This window comes from Manihot esculenta, chromosome 11 (genome assembly GCF_001659605.2).
Source record: "Manihot esculenta cultivar AM560-2 chromosome 11, M.esculenta_v8, whole genome shotgun sequence".
NCBI lineage: Eukaryota > Viridiplantae > Streptophyta > Magnoliopsida > Malpighiales > Euphorbiaceae > Manihot > Manihot esculenta.
Window position 1 is genome coordinate 27,496,618 of NC_035171.2, and position 17,871 is coordinate 27,514,488.

The 17,871-nt window shown below is 26.1% G+C and overlaps 2 protein-coding genes across 3 annotated transcripts; both read left to right on the top strand.

The window, feature by feature from the left end:
- Positions 1-1,382: 1,382 nt before the first annotated feature.
- LOC110625841 (INO80 complex subunit D) lies at positions 1,383-5,831 on the top strand. Of its 2 annotated transcripts, XR_002489622.2 has the most exons (3): positions 1,385-2,579; positions 3,654-3,980; positions 5,385-5,831. XR_002489622.2 is itself a non-coding variant. In XM_021771505.2 (2 exons), exons 1-2 carry the CDS (start codon positions 1,795-1,797, stop codon positions 3,913-3,915), a joined length of 1,047 nt encoding a protein of 348 aa, XP_021627197.1. In that variant the 5' UTR covers positions 1,383-1,794; the 3' UTR covers positions 3,916-4,167. The 2 variants fall into 2 exon arrangements, 1 of the variants encoding a protein (XP_021627197.1); XM_021771505.2 differs by lacking the exon at positions 5,385-5,831 and having other exon boundaries at positions 1,383-2,579; positions 3,654-4,167.
- A 5,258-nt stretch (positions 5,832-11,089) lies between these two features.
- On the top strand, positions 11,090-14,660 carry LOC110625843 (probable glutathione peroxidase 2). Its single transcript, XM_021771507.1, has 6 exons — positions 11,090-11,322; positions 12,349-12,425; positions 13,506-13,567; positions 13,673-13,791; positions 13,878-14,045; positions 14,396-14,660. The coding sequence occupies exons 1-6, from the start codon at positions 11,170-11,172 to the stop codon at positions 14,426-14,428; spliced, it is 612 nt and encodes a 203-aa protein (XP_021627199.1). The 5' UTR covers positions 11,090-11,169; the 3' UTR covers positions 14,429-14,660.
- The last annotated feature ends 3,211 nt before the right edge of the window (positions 14,661-17,871 follow it).

Genomic DNA, 17,871 nt, shown 5'->3' on the forward strand with positions numbered 1-17,871 from the left:
TCAATCGAGAATCTATCAGCAATATATATATATAAAAGGACCATTGATAATTTAATTTACCTATAAAATCAAATATAAAGAGCAATATATACATATATATTAGCTTCTAAATACAATTGTATTCCACATGTAAACATAAAAATTTATATATTAGTTGAAGATTTTATACCTTACCATCCATCTAAATTAATAATTAAATAATAAAAATAAATCTGATTAAATTTTTATATTTTTATTCAAGAGTTAAATAATTAAGTCTAATTTAATTTTTTAATTAATTAAATCCATTTATTTTTACTGAGAGTTGAATGAGTCATGATTTAATATAATATTTTAATAATAAAATATTATTTTTAATAATAATAATATAATTTTTATAGTAAAACTTCACTTTGGTAATTTTAAATTTTATTTATTATATATATTAAATTTTATGTTAATTAAAATATTAAACTTTTGGTATTAATTAAAAAAATAATATTTTACTATTTTAAAAATAATATTTTATTATTTTAAAAATAATATTATATTAAATCAAAACTTATTTGAGGTTTACTAAAAATATAGAGGGTTAGTTGATAAAAAAATTAAATTGAATTTATTTGACCATTGAGAAAATTATAAGAGCTTAATTAGACTTAATCTCTATTTATTTGTAAAAATAATTTATATTTTAAAAATATATTTTTGAAAAATATTTTCTCTGTAAAAATATTTTCACAAAATAACTTATTTTTATTATTTAATTTTAATTTAAAAATAAAAAATATTTTTTTAAAAGAGAAAGTTCTTTTTCTTAAAATTATTTTTTTTATCTAAAAAATATTTTTTGTTTACTAAATTTTATGAGTATCTAAATACTAAAAAATATTTTTTAAAAAAATATTTTTTGTGAAACATATGGACCTTAATTCTATTAAATAATATTTATATAAATATTAATTTTAAGCTGAGAAATGAAATTGTAAATTAGTTATGAAATTGTAAAATACTTACAATATAAGGAAATAATTTATTTTTAAAAACAATTGGTATAAGATGGAGTTCTAAGTATTTATGTAAAATTGAGCTACTAAGTATTTTAATTTCGAAAATATAGTAATCCAATTGATAATAATAATGAGAAAATTTAATGAGTAAATAGTAATTTCATAAAGAAAACACTTGTGAACAATCTGGACAGAATTTAAAAAAAAAAAAAAAAAAGTCTCTTTTTGGATTTTTTCAAAGAGTGATTCTCTCAATTTAGCTTTCTATCTGAAGTGAACTATGAGGTTTTGCTTCATTTCATTTGTCATGTGTTTTTGCTACATTGTCTTCTAGGCTATCTTTTTTGCTTGCTGGTGTTTCTTCCAAATTGATGGTTCTCCTCCTATTTATGTCTGACATTTGTTTGATGGTGGTTGATTATGAAGCAGAGTCTCAGAATGCATGAATGGTTGCAAAAGAGCATACTTCCATCTCCTTTGTCAGTGCCTATTTTGATATATGATTGGTCCTTGATATCAGTGCTGGTGTATTTTACCTTCTTGGGCTTGAGTGAGTTGAGCTATGGTCATACAACTACTGTTAAAAGAGTCTCTAAAAGGAAAAGAGATGTATGGAACTGTTTTCCATTTATATACTTAGTGAAATTTGGCATATCTTAACCAAAGCCTTTACAGGGCTCACCGTGCACCTGTGTGGTCTGGAGAGGAAGAAATTGGTGATCTAAACAACTTCTTAATCCCTAGGGTTTGAGGTTTAGGTTGGTTATTGAATCTGTTGGCCTAGAGGCCTTTTGTGAATGCTAAGATGTGGGAATTGGGCCTAAATATTACCTTCAATATAAAAAAGGGGGAAATAAACACACTTGTGTGCAGAATACAGAAAGCTGAAGAAAAAACGACTGACCACTCACAGACGACGACGAAGGCTGCCCTACGCCAAATTCCTCTCTCCTGTCGATCCATGACCGCGGGTTCCAAGAACCACCACCAACCTTCTTCTTCCCGGCCACCCAGAAACCTTAGCCTCGCTACCACAGTGACTAACTTCCAAAATCCCAACTCTAATCATATTTCCTCCACTCCTAATTCATCGATTATTCTCTCCCAACAAGATCAGATTCTCTCACACGCCACCCATCTCACGCGCCAAGAACTCCTTAAGCGTCGTTCATTCAACCTCAAGCAGCTCTCCAAATGCTACAGAGACCACTATTGGGCTCTAATGGAGGAGCTCAAGATCCAGTACAGAGATTACTATTGGAAGTACGGTGTAAGCCCATTCAAAGAAGACCATCCCCTCCTCCAGCAGCAAAAGCAAGAGAAAGGCGGCGGTGGCAGTGTTGTAGATAGAGAAGTTGGAGTGAGAGAAGGTGGTAGTTTTAATATCGAAGTTATGGGCGAAAATAATAATGGTAGTGGTAATAGTTCAGTTTCTAATAATAAGGGTGATTTGGATTTCAATAACAATCATCGATGTCTGTTTGTGGGGTGTAAGCTAAAGGCCATGGCTTTGACTAGCTATTGTCATCTGCATATCCTCTCTGATGCCAAGCAGAAGCTCTACAAGCCCTGCGGTTATGTCATCAAGAGGTATTATTTTGCTCTCTTCTGCTTTAGCTTTTCGTTTATGGATTTACTTCTGTAATGGGTAGTCTTTAGTTTCAGTTTCTTGTGCGTTTTGATAGTTTGGTACCTCGGAATTGTATGGTAATGCTGTTGAATTAACAATTCAATGGTGTCTTTTGTTTGCTTTATTTTCTTGTTTGATCACGATTGCTATTTTTCATTCTTATAGTGCTTAAACTTGACAACATTTCATGTTAGAAGAAATTATAATGTGGCCAGAGAAGCAATTTGGATTCTTCTATAAGTTAGGAACATGTCCTATTAATATTGTCAATCTTATAATATGAGAATTTTTACTATGATATTTGTTTTAAACTCTAAAATAGTTTATAATTAATATGTCCTATTAATATTGTTAAACTCTTAATGAAGTTGTAATTGTACCCATCTGTCTTTTTCTTTTTCTTTTTTTTGTCTTCTTCTTCTTCTTCTCTTCATTTTTTACTATTGTTATGTAAAATTGATATATCACCATCTAGACAAGAATAAGAAGAAATAGGTCTAGATGAATGAGTACATATTTTAGCCCCTGGCCATATTTTGCTCCATGCTAAAGTAAAATTAGCTCTTAAAAATGGGATTTTAATCTAAGACTTAAGGCCACCTTCAAGGCCTAGCTTTTGAACCTTTCTTTCTCCCTACCTTTTAGATTGATACCAACTTTTTGAAGTCAGATTGCTTTTCAAGCTATTACAGCAATTAGCATTTTATGTTTTTTGGGCAGGTTGGTAGGTCTAGCTGTCAAGGGTCAGTGAAATTACAGATTGGTTTTTACATTAAGATATGTTGAATGTAGCATATTGCATTTGTTGATAGAAATCTGATTATTTAGCTATATGCTCCACTACCTTTTCACTAGATGCTGTCATATGAGGTAAAAGTGAGAAGAAATGTCCTTACTGCATGTCGTAGTGTGCAGCTGGTAATTTATATTGTGATCCATCATTTCCATGCTGCTGATTTTGAAAGATGTGTTGTATTGTGCATAATCACTTCTCCACTGACTATTTGTGTTTGATTGTTTGGCTATATCTCTAGTGCTCAGGCAGGACCTATAACATGTGGGAAGCCAATATTGAGATCGACTGCTTCTCTTTGCACCGTACACTTCCAAAAGGCTCAGAAGCATGTTACTCGGGCTTTGAAGAAAGCTGGTCTTAATGTTTCCTCATCAAGTAAACTTGCTCCTAAGTTCAATGTCATAGTGGCAGAATATGTGCGACAAATTCTGGCAAAAAGAAAAGCTGCAGAAAGAGGAAATAGAAGTAAAGTTTTAGATAAGGAAGTGACTAGTAGTTAAGTCGATCATTCTGGACATGACTGATGGAGCATGCATGGCAGTGTACATTGTTGCAAAAACCAAAGGTTAGATATTTTAGTAATCAAGCATTAAGTGGATAGAGTGATATATGTAATTATATATTTTAATTTTTATGAAGTTGCCTTGAGAGTCGCTTTCATTAACATGTTTAGTGATACATTTCTTTTTTTTGTTCTGTTTTGGTTCTTTATCATTTGTTGTGTATTCATATAATGATCTTTCAAAGATGCTGCATACATTATGTCAAATAGATGCTAATATTCCAAAGTTTGCTCAATACATCACAGCATCAATAGCTGTCAGAACTAAGCAAGTTTGAAAGAAAATTTATTTTTTTGTACTTTTTGTAGGATAAGGCTTGTGTAATGTTATATTCTACGTGTGTGTGTATATATATATAAACATGATCAAGATAGAAGGATTATAATAATTAGATTACCACACTCAGGTGCCTAACTTTTGTCTCATGGAGACAAAGACATAATTTCATCATTGAACTATTGTAATAATGTTTAACATAATCAAGTTAAAACTATGCATATAATTCAGTTGACTCATTTATTTTATTAGTTGAGTTGATACCATCTCAAAAATATTGTACGTTTTGTATGTTCCTCCCATTTATTGACCCAAATAATTTCTCTTTTGTAATTAGGTAATGTTCTTTTTGTTCATTAAAGAGATCAATAATTACATTGTACATATGCCAACTCTGTAATGCCAAAGTTGAACTAAGATCTTTCTCGTGGACAACAAATTTATGTAGCATGTCTATGTTTAGGTGACTGAATTTGAGTAAGCACTAGTAGACAAATTTCCAAGTTAAACCAGGATTGCTGGGATATACCTACCAAGTTTGATATATTGCTGAAAATTCAATTATATTTCATCTTGTTGTATCAATATAAAAAGCAATTGGAATACTTTGTAAGCAATTGATTACAAATAGGTAGCATTTTTGGCACTCTAAATGTAGAATATCTTGGTTAGGGATATCATAGTTGACCTTCTACTGACAGTAGTTCATTCACCAACTTATGTGGCCCCTGAAAGCCATGAAGGTTGAAAGCAGATTTGTATAAATGGGAAACTCATAATTAGCGCCATTCAATGCATCGACCTTTTCACTTTCTTTTTCTGAAACACAGTGCAAAAATATTGCACGTTGAAGAAACATGAATGCTACTTATACAAAGTATACGTAGCTTTTTGTCTTGCTGTCGATATAACATGTGATTGTGCAACTTTACATTGTGTTCTAGCTTTTCTGTTTCAAAGTAATATCTGTCAGAATAATGTTAATTGTCGTCAATTCACATTTTCTTTTTTGGATTCTTTTGCTTAAATTTCCATATTATACAAAGTTACAGCATCTGATGTTCTAATTTAGAATGTTGTTCTCATGAGCATCTGATGTTCTAATCGTGTAAACCATCTGGTGTTGGCAGGATATTTTTATTTTTTCCAGGTGATGTCTCGTTGCAGTGTCAGATATTAAGCAACTAGGAACAATTACTAGGATCTATGGTCTACATGTGTTTATATACCAAGTACATGAAAGCTGTATGTGTCGATGTCAAATAAATACCAGCCTTCTTGGATGTAAGTCTAAGAGATGTTCATACTCAAGCCTAGTGCCATACCTTGCCATACCTTTGAATACAGAATAGTATTTTACTTGTAGAGATTAATATTTTAAACATGTACAGCCTTTCTGCTTTTATTTTAAACAGTACATGAATTCTGTTGTGCACAGTATTTTTGCGTGCAAGGGGCCGTGTAATGAAATATGTTGGTCTGTAAGGGGAAAAAAAACACCCATTTGCTGCAAGTGATTACGTTTTCACAATCATACTCAGGTTGTTTATATACAGAACAGAGTATTGAAATGAGATTGAAACTTGGATGAACTATGGAAATGGAATCTCCTGAGCTTGCAAAGAAAAGGTTCATCAGATAGCCAAGTACATCATATCCATGCTCTGCTTAAAGGCTGTGTTCTTTGAAATATGAGAATATAATATAATATTATCTTTATAGCAGTTGGCTAAAAAAATCATGTAACCATTATATAAGCCCATGATGCTCTTATGAATGCGTTTGTCATTTGCATTTGTTTCCTCTTCATTTTTTGGTGAAATTAGCAGATGGATTAAATTACAACATATTGGGGAGGTTATGTACAGCAAAATAAAGCAACGCAATGGAAATTTAATATCAAAATTTTTCAACTTACTAATAAGTTCTTTTTTTACGTTTAAAAACCTCCAAAGCAAAAAATCAAAGCAAAAGCAAAAAACTTAGGGTGTGTTCAGTTGCAGGATTTCTGTATTTTATTTTCTCAAAATTAAAAACAGTTTTTTATTTTTATTATTTACTTTTTAAAAATTATTTTTAATAACTGTTTTGTATAAAAATAAAAATAAAAATAAATCTTTATATAAAATAAGTAATAAAATATTTTTTTAAATATAATGTTTAGTAATAAAATAATGATATAAATAATTTTATAAATAGTTGCATATAAAAATAAATAAATTATTTTACTAAAATATATGATATTATAGTAAGAAATAATATTACTATTTAATTAGCCCTATGATATAAAAAAATTTATTAGGTAATCTCTCCATTTTAAAAAATTTATTAAAATATTTTTAAAATTTTAAAAGGTCTACCAATTAACCCTTTTATTAATTTTAACTGTTAAGTATCGTAAAAATAAAAATTTATTTTTTAATCTCTATTATATATAAAAAATTATTAATTAATTTATTAATTTTAAAAAATACATTAAAATATTTTAAAGGCTTTAAAAAATTTATTAGTCAATCCCACCATTAATTTTATCTATTAAATACTATAAAAAAAGTTTAAAATATCTCACAAAAATAATTAGTAGATATTTTCACAAAAATAAAAATTAACTAATAAATTTTCTCATACCACATAGACTAATAAAAGAACTAATTAGTATACTTTTATTTTAATACCTTAAAGATATTTTAATATTTTTTTAAAATTAAGAGATTAAGTAATAAATTTTTTTTAAATTACTGGATGAGTATAGTAAAATTTCATTGTAAAAAAATTTATATCCCTAAATATGGAGGGTTAGTTAGTGGACATTTAATTAAAATTTAGAAATTAGTTAATAAGTTTTTTGATATTATAAGAATTAAATAGTAAAATATTTAATAATTAAATTGATTAATGAGTATATTTTTATAATTTTAATATTATTTTAATATATTTTTAAAATTAAACAATTAATTAATTAATTTTTTTTATATTATAAAAACTAAATAATAATTTTTTTCTAATAATAAAATCAAAATATATTTTAAAAATTAATCAAATAAAAATGTATTTTAAAAAATTAACTGATGAAGATGAAATTTTAAAATTATTAATAATAATCTAATAAAATTTGTAAAGTAAAATTATGATTTAATAAATGAAAACCAATATTTATAATTTATAATTTTTTATTTTTTTATTTTAAAAATAATTTTTAATGAATAGGAAAAATAAAACCGCAACACTAATAAATAAACATATTTTTTATGGTCTTTTTACGTCCTTAATTGTTTAAAAAGGCCTTCTCAAATAGAAGTGATAACCGCAAGATCCATCGAATACTTAACACGTGGACAAGGATTAGATTCAGGTTTCGGCTACGTGAAGATTGTTGTATTTGCAAGAAAAAAAGTTTCATTTATTTCCATGCATAATTAATAGATGAAAAATAATTTTTTATATGAGAAAATGCTTTTATTAGCTTCACCCTAAAAATGTTTTGATTATCCTTAGCTTAGTCTCGCTGACTTTTTAGAATTATGATCTCAAGGACTATAACAGTCACATGAAATATGAACAAATTAATATCAAATAATTAAACGGATTGTAATAATTTATTTATAGTTAGTAGTTAACTCATTTAAATATTAAATTAGCTTAAAAGAAATTTATCAATCAACATATTGTATACAAAAGGATTTTCTTCATATATCATCGGACTTATAATTACAATACTAATGAGTAAAGAAAGAAAATCTTATAGGATTGGACTTATAATTACAACAGTCAAAAAATTATATTACTCATGCATACTCACACCAAAAGAACATATATTCTACATTATGTTAAGTATAGAGTCCAATGATATATTATGGACTGTAATTCATACTTCATAGTCGCGAATCCAACTCTACGCTGAGTTGACAGCGGAATACAGAAACAGAGTCCTAGAGATGAATTTTTTTTAAAGCTATTTTATTTTTTTATATTTTTTCTTGGCAGATAAATATGTAATATTCTCATAATATATTCTGTTCAAAAACTCACAGAGAAATAAGAAAATCCTAACTGCTGTAGACGTAATAAAATTGGTGAATCACGTTAAATCTCTGTGTTGATTTCTTTTCATGCTTATTTTTTGGATTGTGTGATTGTTTGATTCTTAACGACTAATATTAGAGTTTTTTGTTCGTATCACAACAATCTAAAAAAGATGATGGAAAGTCTGAAGATTAGAATTGAGAAGTTCAATAGAATCAATTTTAGTTTATGAAAGATGCAGATAAAAAATTATATGTATTAGAATCACCTCCATGAACCCCTATTAGGGAGAAGTCAGAAACTATGAAATATGAGGTCTGGGATCTAGGGTTGATCCGTTTGACGTTGATGAGAAACATTGCCTTCAATATCACTAAAGAGACAACGACTGCAGGATTGCTGGCGGCTCTAGCGAATATATATGAGAAACTGTTGGTCGTTAATAAAGTATATCTAATGTATATTTCTTTAATTTGGAGATGTCTAAAAATGGATCTATCATAGATTATATTAATTAATTTAATATGATCATCAGTCAATTAAGCTCTGTTAATATTAATTTTGATGATACTTAAAGGTTTAATTTTGTTGTCCTATCTATCTGAATCATGGGATATTATTGTTTCCGCAATTAACAGTTTATGTGGATATGAGAAATTAAAGTTTGATAAAGTTATGGGCGAGAGCATCTGCAAAAGAGAAATCAATGATTCATTTAGTAACGCACTCAGTGTTGAAGATAGAGATACAAATAATGCTTGAAAAATTAATTAAAGTATTATTAAATTATTGAGAGATGTAATAATTTTAGTTAATTAATTTGATTAGTAATAATTTTAATTAATTAATTTGATATTATTTGAGAGAATTAATTATTATAAAATTATTTACTTTAGATTTAATAATTAAAAATTAAATTATTAATTAAATAAACTAATTAAATCAGATAAAAATAAATTTAAAGTATTATAGTACTTAACGTTAATTATTTTATAAATTTTATTTTATTATTTAAAATTTACAATCATCTTTTATAATTAATAATTTAAATAATAATTAAATTTATATACGTTTTAATACTTGATTTCTAGTTCTTATGCACATGCATCTGTCACCACGAGTCAAAAGAGAAAAAAAAAAAAAAAAAAAAAAACTAGGCTATTCGAGGCCCAACTCGTGAAAGGATAACGCCTCACAAACCAAAGAAAATAAAAACACGTAGGCTTTTCGAGGATCTACCCGTGAAAAGGAGGTCCGGAGTAGTACGAGCAACTAACTCAGAAGCAAACACAAGATCTCCTCTGTCCAAGCCCCACTTTTACTTTCTTATATATGTATATATATATTCTTTTTTAAAAAAATCCTTTAACGTAAAGGGCTGAAATTATTTGGCCAAATAGCGGTCTAACTAATTCTAGAAGCTTTTTTTCCTTCTTTACATGATTCACATGGAAAATAATAACTTTGTGAGGAACACATGCATGTCATTTATGTTGCATATCTGCCCATCCATACTTATTTCATTGTAATTTCAATCAGATTAATATTTAATTATAAATTAATATTTATTTTTGCATACATAAACTTAAACTTAATTTAATAAGTGTATTTGTATCTAAATAAATCTGAGAAATATCAAATTTTACTCTTTTAATTTTCAATTTTTATTTAAAAAAAATTAATATTTATTTTTATTTGCTTGAGTTAATAAATTATTATTATTTAGAATTTCTTTTTTATTTTAATTCATATATATTTATTTTGTTTGAACATATATTTCTCTTATTTCAATAACAACTTTAATTAATTTATAGTATATTAAAATTTATAAATATTAAAATTATAATTATGATAAAAGTATTTTTTTTCTCACAATTGAATCTAGATTATATTTAGTGAAAAGATTATTATTGAGGTGAAATTTATTTAAATTAAACTAATTTATTTATAATTTTAAATTAAATTATTTTTAAAATATTTAGTTTATAAGAGTGTTAATTTTTATCAAGTCATATTTTAGTTAATTTTTATCAAGTCATATTTTAATTAATTAATTTTGAAGAAATTAATAATTTAATTAAATAAATTATATTAAAATTATAGGATTTTTAATTATCATAATCGGTAATAATGTTTTAGTTGAATTTTTTAAAACTTAATAGCAAGTTAATGAAGCTCTTTTTTTTTTCTGGTTTTTTTCTAATCTGTCATTTGACATTATTTATTTTGCAAAAACAAAATTATTTAAATAAATAAAATTTTAATCAAAATCAAAATAATTTAATTTTGCGTTTGATTAGTTTCATTTATCAATCTCTTGCATGACATTACGAAAATATAAGAAATATGGACTAAATTAAAGAACTCCAATAAATACAAAAATACGATTAATTATTCAATCTTTAAATCCATAATTTTTTAAATTGATGAGAATTTTTTAAATTAGTTATTATTTTTTATTTATATTTTTCTTGATAAAAAGGAATATTATTGATGGTGACATTCATATTTCCATATTTTGGCTTAATTGGCAAGAATCTTCTACTATGTAGGGTGTCTGGTTCCTCGATCATGATTGAATCCGCCAATCTAATTTTATAATTTTATTCTTTAAAATAAATTTCCTTTTAAATTATGAATTCATCCATTAAATATAATATCAGAAAAGTAACTATTTAATCCCTTAAAATCAGTGGAATTTATTAATTTAAAAAATTTATGTAATATTTCTAAAATATTAAAAAATTTCAAAATATGTTGTCAAAGCTGGACATTTAATTATAAATTAATTTCCTTCGAAGTTTTTTTTTTTGGTCAAAATTTCCTTCAAAGTTAGCTGCTCGTATAAGGAAAGCATTTTGAAATGGAGTTATAAATAACAGATTTTGAATCATGCATCTCACGAACTGGGTTTCTTTTTTCTTTCTTGTTTTTGCAGTCTTGCTCTTCTACAGCTACCCAATCATCCCCTTTTCTTATTCTTCTTCTTCTTCCAAGAATATGGCTCAAGAAACACCCAACTCTATCTATGATTTTACTGTCAAGGTATCTTTCAATCTTTCTTCTAGTTTCTTATCTGGATTTTTTTTTTCATTTCTATTCTTTGTGGGTTATTGAGAAAACTAGATGATACACTCTCTTAGAAAAGATGAAATGGGAAAAAGAAAATAGAAGGAAAAAGAAAAATCTCTGCTTGATTCTTGGATTTGTTACTCTGCTGAGAGTGTAATTAGTTAATATAATTTTGTGGGGTTAAAGGTTATGAGAAGAAGAAGAAGAAGAAGAAAAAGAAAAAGACTTGTGTGCGCAGATTTTTCTGAGCAATTAAACAGTGTTTGGATATCCCTTATGAGTTTTTTCCATTCTTAGCTGATAGCTTTTGATTTTAGCTTTTGGGTGGTTCCTGTGTTGTGCAAAGGAAATGAAAGTAAGTGAAGAATGTATCTAGATCAATATTTAATCTAGATACATTCATAATTCTTATTTCTTTTCTTTTCTTTTCTTTTCCACTCATTTCTTTCCGAACAAACAATCCTTAGAGTTCTTTGTTTCATGACTTTTCTTTCCCTTATTGTAACTCTTTTTTTTTCTTTGTTACTGAGAATAACTCCTATTTGGTGAAATTAGAAGCAATTAAGTGCTTTAATATTTTCTTTCATTTACATCAGTGTAGTTTAGTTTAAATTACTGTCAGATTACAAGTGTTATCAGACAAAATCAGCGATTTAATTGGAAGGCCTGTTGTATTTTCCTTATCATTTACCTTTTCTTTCTAAAATAGCACAGATTCAGATAATTATGAATTACCCAATTCATAATATGGATTTGTAATTCCAATATTAAAGGTTTGTTAAAGTGTTTACTTTGTCTTCTTCCACAAAGTGATTTTTTTTGTGTGTTTTGTGTGGGTGTATGTGTGTGTGGATCAAGTCTTGAAAAACCTTTTCTTGGATGATAAACTTGCTCCAATTTGATTCTTTATATTTCGACATTAAAAATATATTTATGAAGTTGTTCCAATTTATTGATTAGTACTAACCCTAGATTCTTGATAATTCCATTGGATTGCAGGATATCCGCGGAAATGATGTGAGTCTGAGTGAATACAGTGGGAAGGTTCTGCTGATTGTTAATGTTGCTTCCAAATGGTAATCTGAGTAAAAATGAAAATTTTGTGCTTGATTTTTTTGTGCCTGATTTCCTGTTCATTGATTTATTTATTTTATGATTTTTGTTCTAGTTTTTTCCTGTTATTAAGTTACACGTATATCTCATCTTGTTCAGATCATAAATGCTCTCTCTTCCCCTGCCCTATACTTTTAACAAACTAATTTAAGTCCTTCAACTACCGTCCACTCCTAATATGTGAAACATCTAACCATCTTTATTTGTCATTAATGTGACCTCCAAACTAAATGCCTTTCTCCAGGAGATATTTGAAGATCATCTAGCTAGCTTTATGTATCCGAATTGATAACTGCTTAATACAATTGAGGGTTGTTGAAGGAAAAACTAATAAATACAACTGTTGTATGTAGGACAGGTATAAGGTGACTGTTGATTATGGTGGAACCTACATGGAATTCACCACAATCAATAGCTATAAGAAAACCGTTGTAACGGTTGTATGGTAAATTTTTTCTTGTTGAAGTGGTATTTCATGGATGAATTTTGCTTCACCACTTCAAATAACATGATTTGATTGTTCATACATACACAAATATGCATAAACTTCCTTTTCTTTTTCCTATCAGATTATGTTTTTGGCAAAAGACCATCTGAATGTCAGATAAAATTGTCTATTAGTTCTGAGAAAAATATTTAACTTTGTTGTATTGATATTACAAATCTGGGTTTTTGCCGGTATGATAGTATGAACTTGCGTACTAAAGCTCCTGCATGTTGCCAGGATTAAATTCTTCTGTGAGGACATGCAACTTATTTTCCACAATTAAAGAGTCTAAACATGAAATGATTTCATTCCTATTCTCTGTTTCATCTTTATAAGCTAGAAAAGATTAACTTATTTTCTCATTATATTCGGATCACTTCTCAAAATACATCTTAGAGCTGATGATCATCATGATTCCTGTTCTTGGATTAACCTGTAACCCAAAGACTTGCAAGTTATTTTCTTTTTCTTTTGTTATGTCTCTGACAATGATAAATCTGTCTGAACTTTCACTTGTCTTTTTTATATGTTCATAACAAAATCTCTTCATTTGCAGTGGCTTGACGCAATCAAACTACAAGGAATTGAACGTTTTGTATGAAAAGTACAAAAGCCAAGGTTGTCCTCTCATTCTTGTAGAGAAAAACTTTATTGATTCATATGTTTTACAACATTTATATGGGTTTGAAGTTTGAAACAAATGGGCTGAGATTCTTATTGCAGGTTTTGAAATCTTGGCGTTTCCTTGCAACCAGTTTGCTGGACAAGAACCAGGAAGCAATGAGGAGATTCAAGAAGTTGTATGCACAATGTTCAAAGCTGAATTCCCAATCTTTGACAAGGTAACACTTGTTTCTTCTCTTTGAGCTTGTATAATTTTAAGAGATGGTGGAAGATTCTCTAGGATTTCCTTTTCTGGTTGATATAGATTGATGTAAATGGGAAGAACACAGCACCTCTCTACAATTATCTAAAATCAGAGAAAGGTGGATATTTTGGAGATGCTATCAAGTGGAATTTCACAAAATTTTTAGTGAACAAGGAAGGAAAGGTTGTGGAGCGATATGCTCCAACTACATCACCCCTTAAAATTGAGGTATTAGCAATATTTTTTCTGTCAATGCTCAATTTTACACCTATACTTGTTCAGAAGTTCAATTTAGTTTATTTCCATTTATTTTTTATCCAAATAATCCAAAAGGTTCATTTTAAGCTCAATTTAGTTCAAAAATAAGAAAATTAAGAAAATGAGCTGCTTGATTTTTTTATCTAAATCAAGTAAATTGTATGAGAGTAATTGAACCCCCCCCCCCCCCCCCCCCAATAAGTATAGGGGCGAAATTGAACCTTGAGCCATTATTTTTCTCTTCAATAATAATGTTTGATGACTTTAAGGATTTCATAAGACTTTGTCTGATGTTTCCTCCTTTCGATTTTCTTTCGCAGAAAGACATACAGAATCTGTTGGGATCTTCTTAAGGACCAAGATTGATATCCTTCATGTTTGAAAATAGCTATGTATTTCAGTGTGTAATCTAAATGTTTGGTGGATTTAAATCACAAGTTTTTATGAACATGTTGCCTGAGTTATCAGCAAGTAGATCTTTAAATTTTATGATCAATAAGATAAGTTGCATCCTTTAGATGATTGTCTGGATAAATCTGTATGCGTTTTGGGAGCTATGGAATTGTATCTTCAAAGTTAGAACTATTTTTTCTTCTCTCTCTGTCTCTAATCCAAGAACACCAGAACCATGAGAAACTGCTAAAAAGTGAGTTGCACATCTCTGTTGGCAGAAGTGCAGATATTGAAGAGAGACAATAAAACTTAGGACACCTTTGGTTTACCTTCTCTTTTTTTCTTTTTTTTCTTTTGAGAGTAACTTTGTTTACCTTAAAAATGGTATGAAAATCAAAATAAATATCTAGATTTTAGGGTTTTTATTTGAGTTTTAAGCATAGATTATTTTACAGAAAAAACTTGTACGTGAAATGTTTCCATAAAAAGGTTAAATTTGCTTTTAAATTATAATATCAGAGGTTAAAAATATTAAAATTCTTTTTTGTTTTTTTTTTATGAATTTGTCCTAAACTATCATTAAAATGTCAATTGAGTCTAAATAAGAGAAAAGCGGAACTTACACTTACACTTTTAGATATTAGATATTAGATATTAGATAATGATGATATTAGTATTCTATTTAATTTCAAATTAATTGAGAATATCTTTTAATATTTAAATTATATTTAAGTGAGTTTTTTATTTAAATTTAAACTTCATTAATTAATCGATAAGACTTTTATTATTTTTATTTTGAATTAAAAAATTATTTTTATTAAATGAATTTCTTATTTTAATTTCAAATTTTAAATTTTTAATGCATATAATTTTATTATACTTTTTAATTCAATTACAATTATGGATTTGAGTTTAAAAATATTACAATTAGACTTATAACGAAATTACTTTAGTTAATTTTTTATTATAATTAAAATTATTAAAAAATTAAAATCATCTAAAAAATGAAAGCTTTTAATTTTTATAAATTATTTGATGTAAATTTAACTCTTTCTTAAAAAAAAAAGATTTTAATATTAAATTGAATAATATTTATAACATTTAAAAATTAATTTTTTTAATATATTAAATTTACAACTACTATTAAATATTAAATTTAATAGCAAATAATTATTATTTATTCAATTATTTATTTAAATGTGATTGAATTCTCATAAAATAGTAATTAATAAAATTTATTTAGAATATAAATTCTTAATATTGTAGATTACCTATTATAAATATGTGAATGCTCGATAATACTAAAATTATATTATTTATTTCATAAAATAAATGTTCGTTTACCCTATGGCGGATTTCAGCGGTTTAAGTCCGCTTATGAATTTAGCTGGTATAAAACTATACAATATCATCCAAATTTTTCTATTCGGCACTTCAATGTATGATTTATCAATTTATCATTTATGAACATGGATAAAATCTTTCCATTTAGCAGCACCTTAAGATGGCATATCCCTCTATTTCTAAAAAAGACATGCTCAACTCCCTAATTATTTTTATCCTATTCTTTCTTTTCGTTAACAGTTCAAATCTCATTATCTTTCTCATTCATTCGATTCTTCCACAAACATATCCAAACTGGATTTATTTTTACAAGTCTTGTAATAGATATAATATACATACAAATGAACATTTTTTAGAAAAATAAGATCCTCATTGAGAACTGAAATAATTAACAATCCAAATCATTATTCAAATTGAAATTTACAAGTCGTCTTTTTATTCTTTTTATTTTAAAGATACAAAACATTCCAGTCTTATCCTACTAAATTTGCACCACAGTGGGTGGATGGGAGCAATATTCGATTTAAATCAAAAAAATTAACTGAATCAAATTAATTTAAAAATTCAGTTCGATTTTTTTATTTATTTTAGTTTGGTTTGGTTTTTAATTTTAAAATTTTTGATTATTTTAATTAGGTTTAGTTTTGATCTGAAAAAACCAAACCGATTAGTGATATTAATATATTAACTTTAATAATTTAGAGAGATTAGATCATATTAAAATTAAAATATTTTAATTAAATTTTAAAATACTAAAAATAATATATAAAAAATAAAAATTTTATTAAAAATTTAAATCGATTAAATCGAATCGAATCAAACTGAATCGAACCGATTCAGTTTGATTTAATTTTTAACCAAAATCAATTCAATTTAGCTTTTATAAATATTAAAATTTCGATTTTTAATTTATCAACCGAATGCTCACCCCAAACCCTCAACTCCTCAAATTTCAAACGCATTTTCAACCTCTCAAATTTTAATTTTACTGTTTCAAATTTCAATTCTCAAAGTTTTAATTTTATTGTTTCAAATTTTAATTTCACTGTTAACCTCTTAGAGATATTACCTGTGACACTCTCTTTATCTCCTTATATGTATTCTTAGTTAATTTAGATTTATATTAGATATTTTCTATATATGTACCGAGTTATTCTTACTTTAATTTAATATTTTTTATAATATTTGATACATTTATTTAAATAAAAATTGAAAGTTAAAGAATTTTCTCTTTTTTTTTAATTATTAGGTTGATTTTATTTTTATTTATAGTTAATTTTATTTTCTAGATATTGTATATAATATTGATGTAATTTATATATTTTTAAAAAATAAAGTATGATAACTAAATAAAAGTGATAAAGAAAGAAAAATAAATGTAATATATATATATATATATATATATATATAACGTATATCTTTATTTTTTAATTATTAATAAATTTATCATTTAAACTAATTTAAAATATAAAAAATTGACTTTTTAAAAATCAAAATTTTGAGATAAATATTATTCAAATAACACATTTAAATATTAAATAATTATAAAAAATAATATAAAATGAAAATTTTATTAATATTAAATTATTCAATAATAAGTGGTTTTTCTAATTATTAATAACTATATTAAATATTATAATTAAATATTAATTAATTATGAAAAGGAATATTAAATATTATAACTAAATATTAATTAATTATGAAAAGGAATATAAGAAGAATAGTTTTGATAGCCTTAATCTTTTAATTATAACAATCAAAATTAATTTAAATTAATAAATATGTAAATTTTACGATATACATAAATAATAAAAAATTTAAATTTTGATATAAGAAATTATAGGAATAAATAATAATATAATTTGGATAATAATAAACTAATTTTTAATTAAAAATATTAAAATATTAAAGTAATTATAACAATATTAAATTATTAGATAATAAGTTTAAATTTATAAAATTAAAATTATAAGATAATAATTAAATTGATTATAATAATTTTAAGAATCAACTATTACTATATATCAAAAAAATCGAATAATTTTAATATAATCTAAAA

Coding starts and splice junctions, on each gene's coding strand:
- LOC110625841 (XM_021771505.2), top strand. CDS start 1,795: ATGTGGGAATTGGGCCTAAATATTACCTTCAATATAAAAAAGGGGGAA. Junction 2,580..3,653: donor TGCGGTTATGTCATCAAGAG/GTATTATTTTGC, acceptor CTATATCTCTAG/TGCTCAGGCAGGACCTATAA.
- LOC110625843 (XM_021771507.1), top strand. CDS start 11,170: ATGCATCTCACGAACTGGGTTTCTTTTTTCTTTCTTGTTTTTGCAGTC. Junction 13,792..13,877: donor AATTCCCAATCTTTGACAAG/GTAACACTTGTT, acceptor TGGTTGATATAG/ATTGATGTAAATGGGAAGAA. Junction 14,046..14,395: donor CATCACCCCTTAAAATTGAG/GTATTAGCAATA, acceptor TTTCTTTCGCAG/AAAGACATACAGAATCTGTT.